General features: G+C 50.2%; 1 protein-coding gene and 1 pseudogene across 1 annotated transcript in view; both read right to left on the bottom strand.

The window, feature by feature from the left end:
- ZNF575 (zinc finger protein 575) overlaps positions 1-1,063 on the bottom strand; it is a 3,188-nt gene extending 2,125 nt beyond the window's left edge. The window contains 2 exon segments of the mRNA XM_027767160.1: positions 619-787; positions 1,058-1,063. Of these exon segments, the coding sequence (XP_027622961.1) occupies positions 619-787; positions 1,058-1,063 (175 nt within the window).
- Positions 1,064-5,521: 4,458 nt separating this feature from the next.
- LOC102495510 (malate dehydrogenase, mitochondrial pseudogene) lies at positions 5,522-7,211 on the bottom strand (annotated as a pseudogene).
- Positions 7,212-9,285: the final 2,074 nt, after the last annotated feature.

Genomic DNA, 9,285 nt, shown 5'->3' with positions numbered 1-9,285 from the left:
CCGTGCGGAGCGGGGGGCCACCCTGCCACTCTGCCCTAGGGGCGGGGCCTATGAGCGCAGTGGGCGGGGTTTCACGTCGACCAGGTAGCTCTACCCGGCTTCTGGCTCTCAGTCGTTTCATGCCGCGTCCACCGCTTCCTTGTCGCTAAATTCCATCCCCGCCGTGGACTGGGGCCATAGAGGACAGAGTCACTTGGAAAAAGATACAGAAGGAACGTGGTGTGTGTTGCGTTCCAGAGACCTCATTATTGAACTTTCCCCTCCGGCTCCCAAGCGTCCGGGACTCAATGCATCCCTTGGGATTCTGACATTTGGGCACCGATGTACAGTCCCTCGTACCTAGGCATCCGAACCCGATCAGTCCTTCTCTGGGAGATCCTGGCTTTCGGCCCCCGTGGGAAGGCCCCTCCTGGGGGGCGGGGCTCCGGGCCCCCCGCCCCTCCCGCTGCCGCTGCTTCGCTGCCCTCGTACCCCGAGGATCTGCACTTCCCGGTCGCGCCCGGCGACCGCGGAGAAGAAGGGAATGCGCGCGTGCTGCCTGGCCCAGCTTCATATCTATCCGCCTCCTCCCACGCTGGGCCAGAAGGGGTGCCCGCGCGCATGCGCAATCGCTGTTACCCGCGGGGGCGGTAGGGGAAGGCGGAATGGAAGGAGGGGGTGGGTGCGCCAAGCGGCAAGTTGGTGAACAAGCGCGATGTTCCCGGTCAAAGGACTTGCAGGAAAGTGCGCGATGTTCCCGGTCAAAGGACTGTAGGAACGTGTACAGCCTAACCCGGGCCTGAGGTGGCTGATGGAGTCAAGCACGTGCAGGACTAGCGTGGACAACCTGTGCTTGGAGATCAGTGAGACGGTTCCCAGCATAAGCACCCCTATTTGTTATGTTCTTGTTTTTGAGAATTCAAAAGCTCGCAGTTTCAAAAGCTCGCTGCCCATTTGTCTCCTCAAAGAATCTGCAAAACACCTGGCCAGTCTCTAGAGGACGGGCGGGGCCTCTGGGTTCAGAGCGAGTTGGTGTCCAATAAAGGGCACGTTATTTGCATGCCTCGCTGGCACATACCGCCATGGGGTGACTCAAGATTCTCGGCCCCTCCCTCCATGCTACATCCCTTTCCCAGGCCTGAGTGGTCTTGAGTGGTCAGGCACCAGATGGCAGGTGACATGGTATATTCTTCCAGGGTGGTGACAGTGCACTTTCTCCTCCCGCGTTGGAATGGTGATAAAGTGCCCATAAAAATCTTCTGCACAGGACTAGCAGTTAGTGTAGTGGCTATGTTGCTGGACTCCCATGTAGTCGACTGTGGTTCGAGTCCTGGACCCGGTGGCTTAAACTCAGGCCGGGCGCGTGTGCATGCGTGCCCAAGATCCCGAGAGGAGAAGGGATTGCGGCGTGGCCATCCCCCCTGGGGGGTGATTTCTCACTTTCTGTCTCTCTGTCTCTCTGTCTTTCTGGCGAGTACACGCACCCTATAGCAAAAACCTCTCCAAAAAAGAAAATCATCTGCAGTGGATGGGTCTCCTGCTTGGTAAATCACAAGGTCTGGTGGGCCGTGGGAGCCATGGAGTTATTTGGTTGAGTCTTTTGGGCTGTGGAGCCAGATTGCCCAGGTAACTGGTTTGGAATCTTGTCTCTGCCACTTTCTAGCTATGTGATGTTGAGCAAGTCACTTCATCTTTATGGGCCTCAGCTTCCTCACCTACAAAACAGAGTATTGTTAGGGTTAAATATAATAATCAATGGGAAGTATTTATTAAAAAAGTGCCTAGTGTGCACATTTTAATATTGTAAACATTGTTTTTGGGTTTTATCATGCTTTTTACTAGGGATCAGAGTTGTCCCAGGAATAAGTGTACAGGTGGAGAGTGTGGGGAGCCGCCCACATCAAAATGGCTGCCATGACCTTCACTGCTTAAAAATGGCCGGTGCGACCTTGACACAGACACCAGGAATGCAGACCCCCTGGTTCACACAGAGCTGACAGGTCCTCAATAAGGTCCGCTGTAAACCCCGCCTACCTCCCTCTGCCTTGTGTATATAAGAAAGCGCTCTAGCCCTCAATAAATGAGCTAAACCTTTACATCAAGAGCTGTGACACTGTGTGAGCTGTGATACTTCTTTCGCTCCCGTGCTGAGACGCTGCGCCGGTTCCAGACCTCAGCCCCCTCACTCGAGTTTCCCTGCCCGATTAGTCCCGCGGGTTCGGGACATTCGTGTTCAGGAGGATCTCTCCTATCCCATCATGCCATGCTCTGGACTCAGTCCTTCCTTCCAGGTCTTGTCTGTTCCATGGTCAGCATTTGGACTAGTTATTCCCTCAGCTTCCATTGCCTGACTTCTACCTCCGGTTCCAGTTCTATAATGTTACCATCCCAGAGAGCTTCTCTGCTCACCCTACTTTAGGGAGCGCCCCCTTCCTCCAGTCCTCTCTGTTCCCTCCCACTTGCACCTAACACCATCTGCCTGTCTTCTAGAACATATGCTTTGTTAAATGGACTTATTAATCTTGTTCAGCATCTAGAATGGGGCCTAGCACATAGGTGTTCAGTAAATGTGTGTCTAGTAAATACTTGAAAGAGGGGATGGCAGATGGCATGGTGGTTGGAACACTATACTCCCACATGGCCGACCGGGTTCAAGTCCTGGACCTGGTGACTTGCTTTCTCAATTTCCCTCTCTCTCTTTGGTCAAATGAATAATAGTAGTGATAATAAATAAAATTAAATAAATAATTCTTTAAACAAGTACTTGGAAAAACTAACTGGAATTCCTCTATGACAATAAGGTAGAACAATGGGAAGGATGTGGATCTTGAGGTTAAAGAGCTTGGAAAGGGGCCTAAGGTACAGGAAGTGTTGGGAACTAGTTTAAGGTTCCATATACTTTTACATTTTTTTTTTTTGGAGAGGTTTTCGCTATATAGGGCGTGTGCGCTCACCAGACAGAGAGAGACAGAGAGACAGAAAGCGAGAAATCACCCCCCGGGGCAATGGCCATGCCGCAATCCCTTCTCCATTCTCCTCTCAGGATCTTGGGTACGCACGCACACGTGCTCGGCATGAGTTTTAAGGCACCGGGTCCGGGACTCAAACCGTGGTCGACTACATAGGAGTCTAGCAACATAGCCATTACGCTAACTGCTGGTCCCCCTAATGTGATTTCCAAGCCACTGGGTCTGGGACGCGAACCATGGTTGGTTATGTGGGAGTTTGGTGATGTAACCACTATGTCATCTGCTGGTCTCAAAATAATTCCTTCTAAAAAGTACAGGGTCAGCAGATGGTATCGTGGTTAAGGCTAAGGTGCTAAAGGTACTATGGATGTGTTTCTTTTCTTTGTTTGAAGAGAGTCCTCATATTTTTTTTTTAACCAAAAAACAGTTGTACTTTTCGATTTATTTTTTATTTTTATTTTTTTGAGAGATTTTTTGCTATAGGGTGCTTGTGCTTGCCAGAGAGGCAGAGAGAGACAGAAAGTGAGAAATCACCCTTCTGGCGGGATGGCCACACTGCAATCCGTTCTCCTCCATTTTGTTCTTGACATTTTGGTTGATTGCGGTTTGAGTCCTGGACTTAGTGACTTGAAACTCATACCGGGCATGTGTGCGTGTGTTTACTTTATTAATCCTCTCACGAAAAATCCACAGCATCCCTGCCAATGATGACTGCAGAATCTTTTTTTTTTTCCTGGAGAGATTTTTTGCTATCTGTGGCATGCCCATTCCCCCTTGAGGGGTGATTTCTCACTTTCTGTCTCTCTGTGTTTCTACAAGCACACATTCCCTATAGCAATAAATCTTTCTAAATTTTTTAAAATTACAGTCATTTCTTCATGTTATCACATACACCCTCAATCATCAGTGTTCAGATTTCCCCAACAGCCTGCTTCATATCGGTTTTTTTTTTTTTTTGAGAGGTTCTTGCTATAGGTCACGTGTGCTCACCAGAAAGACAGAGAGAGACAAAGAGACAGAAAGCGAGAAATCACCCCTCAGGGGGCATGGCCACGCCGCAATCCCTTCTCCTCCATTCTCCTCTCGGGATCTTGGGCACGCACACACACGCGCCCAGCGTGAGTTTTAAGCCACCGGGTCCGGGACGCGAACCGTGGTCGACCACGTGGGAGTCCAGCGACATAGCCATTACGCTATCTGCTGGTTCCCCAGGACTACAGAATCTTTCTGCCAGCAGCACCATTTGCCTCTGCAGTCTCCCTGACTTTCTTCATTCTGCTCTTGTGTTCCTTTCATTGTTTTCTGGAGGCCTTTTTCGTCTCATGCAGGCCGTGTTTTGCAAGCGTATGTTTGGATTCCTTTTTCTTTGCATAATCCAAAGAATCATAAATCATGCCAAAACCTGTCACCTTGCCAGTACCAAAACGGGTTCTGGACGCAAACACAAAGATGCCATTTGGCGTCGTCCTAAGAAGTGTTTCTCGAATTTCTGTCTTAGGTACTGTTGCCTTCCAGGGTGAAGGACGTTGATGACCGTTTGTTTCCTCTGAAGTCGTCGGTTGGCCATGACTTTTCCGGTGTGGGTAGTTACTGTGTCATTCATGATGCTGGCCAACCCTCAGGCAGCCAGGGAGAAAAGGAGTATATTCAATAAAAATTGTCAATTATTCTTGGTTAATTTAAATCAAGATTAAAAGAAAAATTTCCTATAGGACCTGTGCACTCATTGGACAGAGAGTGGGAAAGTGCGAAATACCCCCAGGGGGATGGTCACGCCATAATCCCTTCTCCTTCAGTCTCCTCTTAGGATTTTGGGCACGTGCACACACATGCCCAGTGTCCTTTTTCAAGCCACCAGCTGGAGGTTTAGCAGGACCGAAGCCATTTTGAGATGAACAAAGGCCACTGATGAGAACAATCTGCCCAAGTCCTGGGTTGTGGGTGGTGTGATTGAGGAATGGTCAGACGAGAAACTAGGAATGGGGATTTGAAGAAAAACAGGAATCAGAATAATTGCTCAAAGGACGGTGATTGATTTGGATGGATTGTAGTGAGGCGTGGTCTGTGCGGCCTTGTGCTTGCATCTAGAAATACCGAACACATGCTGAGTTCTGGAAACCGTTTGTTGGTGCTTGCTGCCAGTCTCCCTGTAACCTGGTTACAGAAATAAACTCCCTTGTTCTCCAGCCTCTACCTCTCATTGTCTTGACCAGAACTAGAAGCAGCCAGACTTAGTTTGCCTGTAGCAATAGAGGGCGAGAGAGAGAGAGAGACAGAGAGAGAGAGAGAGAGACCCTTAATAGGGTCTTGTCAGGCCACAACCCCTTTCCTTCCTGCAGCCTTCCGGCTCGTATAGATCGTTTATTTATTTATTTTTTTTGAAAAAGAAAATCAGATCACTTTAATGAATTAAATTAAATTAAATTAATTTATTTTGGAGAGGTTTTTGCTATAGGGTGCATGTGCTCACCAGAAAGAGAGAGACAGAGAGACAGAAAGAGAAAAATCTCCCCCTTGGGGGGGATGATCACACCAAAATCTCTTCTCCTCCATTCTCCTCTTGGGATCTTGGGTACACACGCACACACGCCTGGCGTAAATTTAATAAGCCACCGGGTCCAGGATTCAAACCGTGGTCGACTACATGGGAGTCCAGCGACATAGCCATTATGCTCACTGCTGGTCCCTCCCAGATCACTTTTATTGATGCAACAGTAGACCAACCCAGGTTTGGAAGGGATGATGACGTTAATACAGTAATTGTCATCAAAGCAAGTGAAAATACAAAGGTATCTGAAATGGCTTTACAGTGGCATGATGCCTTAATAAATGAAGGAAACGGGTTGCTCACGAATCGCTCTCTCGTCTCGTATTCTTCACGAAGTCTTCTCCTTTCTCGATTGAGGCTCTCAGCTCAGGAGTGGCTTCGGCTATCATCTCTTCGAAAGAGGGGACTTTGCCAGTGCTGAGAGTCTTCGCGATGCCCTTTTCCCTGAGCAGTAACAGTGTGGAGAAATAGGTACCGACTGTCTCCTGTGACTTAACAAAGGAACACTCGACAACTCCTTCCTTTCCATTCGCTGTGTTCACAAGGGAGAAGACCAAGCGGGCGCCCGCATATGCCGTGGACAGAGTGGCAGCGCCTGCTCCAGCTTTAGCCTTGAGCACTCCGTGCCTGCCTTCTGGATGCGTCCAGTGAGCGTTGTCAGCAGGTCCTGGGGAAAGTCCACCTGGGCCTGCACTGAGAGGTCATGGGGGTGGTGGTCTTCCCAGCATGGACACCAATTACTGGAATGCTGACTCAAGCTGGATCCAAATTCTTCAGTTCTCCAACGGAAGTGTTGGCTCTGACAGTGTCCAGGGTTGTCACACCAAAGATTTTATCAGGACTGTATACTCCATGTTTCTTGAAAACTGCCGATGTGATCGGGATGGTGGAATGAACTGGGTTGGCGATGACACAGATCATGGCTTCAGGACAGTGCTGGGCACAGGCTGCGGCCAGGGTGGCCCTGATTGTGGCATTGGTGTTGAACAGATCATCTCATGTCTTGCCTGGTTTTCCGGGGACTCCGGCTGGAACAGCCACCATATCGCAAATTTTCAGGCAGTCTGGCAGCTGTTCGCGCCCAAGGTAGCCTTTCCCATTCACTCTGGTTTCAATGTGGCTCAGGTCTGCAGCCACCCTGGGCGTATAAGCAATATCGCAGAGGGTCAGTGGGCTCACTAAGGGGCTGTTCTTAATTAAGGAGAAGCGAAAGAGGCTGCCCAATTCCTCCGGAAGCCCCTAGCACGGCTACTTCAGCATTATTCTGGGCCGAGGTACTGAAGCTGCAGTGGTAGTGCTGCTGGCAGGCCAGGCCAGGGCAGAGAGCATGGCTGGGGCGGCCGGGACGTGGACCGGTTGGCTCAGGAGCTGGTGGCGAGCCAGTGATTCCAACGACCTCCACACTGTGCCCAGCTCATAAAGATCTTGCACACAAACACGTGTGCCTGGCATGTTTTCAGGCCAACCTGGGGATCCAGACGTGTGGTCGGCCATGTGCTCCCAGCATTGCCGTTCAGTGTGTTACCATCAGCACCACTAGGCTGGGCCCAGAGCAGTTTTTTAAGAGGAGGTGCTTCTGTTTTCCTTGTAGAGGAGGGGAAAATGAGGCACAGAGAGGAAGGTCATGTGTGGTTGGCGCATGAGCCCTAGAGCAGTGGCCCCCAATCTTTTTGATACCAGAGGCTGGTTTCATGGAAGACAACTTTTCCACTGACGGGGGGGGGGGGGGGGAAAAGTAGGGTTTGTGGGGGGGGGGGAGAAATGGATGGTTTTGGGATGATTCAAGTGCATTACATTTATTATGCATTTTATTTCTATTATTATGGCATTGTCATATATTAGGCCATCGGGAAAGGCATGATGTATTTTTCTATGCAAAGATAGGTCATGACTTTCCCAATGACCCAGTATAATGAAAATAACTATAGAACTTACCATAATGCAGAACCAGTGGGAGCCCTGAGCCTCTTTTCCTGCAACTAGATGTCCCATCTGGGGGCTCCTATGAGAATCTGATGCTGCGGCTGATCAGACAGGAGGCAGTATGCAGGTGATTGTGTGAGCAATGGGAAGCGGCTGTAAATACAGATGACGCGTCCATTGCCGGACACATCAGCTGCTGCTCACCTCCTGCTGTGTGGCCTGGTTCCTAACAGGCCACAGAGTGGTATGGATCCCTGGCCAGGGGGTTAGAGACCTCTGCCCTATAGTGAATGTAAATAAATAAATAAAGAATGTTGTTGCTGGGAACCTTTGCTCAGAAACTGCAGCCTGAGCTGGAAATTGAGGCTACTTCTCTGTGACAAAGTGACTTAGCCCCTCTAGACAGGAGTAGAAAGTCCCATTCTCACTGCTGATGAATCCAAAGAGCAAATTTTCTGGGGCCGGCCCCATAGCCTAGTGGTTAAGGAGGCTGGATCCCACATGGCTGACCTGGGTTTGAGTCTCAGCTCCCTGCAGCCTAAAATCATACCAGGTCCATGTGTATGCATATTCAAAACCCTGACAGGATGGAGATGGGAGAAGAGGAAACACACTAGGTGCATGTATATGCATGTTCAAAATCCTGACAGGAGGCCAGCAGGTGGCATGGTGGTTAAGGCACTGGACACTTCCACATGGCTGAGCATGGTTTGAGTCCCAGACCTGGTGGCTTACTTTCTCACTTTCCCTCTCTCTCTGCGTGTGTCTCTCTCTGGTCCAATTACAATAAATGAAGGAGGGGGACCAGCAGGTGGCACGGTGGTTAAGGCGCTGGACACTCCCACATGGCTGACTGTGGTTTGACTCCTGGACATGGTGGCTTCTTTCTCACTCCCCCCCACCCCCTCTATCTTTGTGTCTCTTTTTCTGGTCAAATTAAAATAAATGACTAAATTTAAAAATTTTTTTTAAAAAGGATGAATAAATAAAATAATTCTTTAAACAAAATCCTGACAGGATGGAGGTGTAGAAAAGCGATTTCAGCATGCCCATGCCCCATGGTGGGTGGAGTGCTTTTCCCTTCTCTCTCTGTCTCTCCATGTCTCTCTGGCCAGTGCACACATCTCTGGCAATAATAATAATAATAAAAGCTGTTTTAGAGATTCACACCCAACAGAAGGCGAATGATCCCGACCTGATTTTGCAAGATTTTGTAAATGTATATGGTATATGCATGTCTATGTGTGTGTGTACTATGATTTGGGGGGAAGAAACATTACCGATAAGAGGCTTAAGCACTGGGATCGAGTGCTGTTAACCAGGTACCCACCACAGAATGCCTTAAGCCGCTGGTGACCTAGAACCAAACGTCTGTTCTTTAAATCAATGATTATCCAGCCACGGATTTTTTTTCTATAAAGTGATCCCGTGGCTCAGTGAATTGGGCCTTCTTGTTGGGTTTCTCCTTTCCGTTTCTGCATGAGTATCTGCGAGAGTCTCAGGGCGTCTCTTTTCCGCTCTGCGTGTCTTCCTGTCTGTTTCTCAGGGTCTCCCTGCTGGTCGTCCTCCACTGGGGCCGCTCTCCCTGGCTCCGCTAAGCCGCGACCTCCGCTGGTGTTTCGGTGGTTCGGGGCCCCTTTAAGGCGGGCCCCGCCCTCGCCCCGCCCTCTCCCGGGTTAGCCTGGGTGCACCCAGCTTCGGCCGGCGCTCCGCCTGGGCTCAGTCTGGACCTGGCTGTGCACGCGATGGCGGGCTTAGCTCTGAGGGTCGCCGGGCGGCAGCTGAGCCAGCGCGGTGGATCTGGAGCACCCATCCTGCTGCGGCAGGGGGGGGTGCCCGGGGGGGGGGGGGGGGCGTCGCGGGGCC

The sequence above is a fragment of the Tupaia chinensis genome, unplaced genomic scaffold (genome assembly GCF_000334495.1).
Source record: "Tupaia chinensis unplaced genomic scaffold, TupChi_1.0 Scaffold000067_1, whole genome shotgun sequence".
NCBI classification, from domain to species: domain Eukaryota; kingdom Metazoa; phylum Chordata; class Mammalia; order Scandentia; family Tupaiidae; genus Tupaia; species Tupaia belangeri.
The sequence above is the reverse complement of the archived record's forward strand: the minus strand, read 5'-3'. Positions and strand labels throughout refer to the sequence as shown.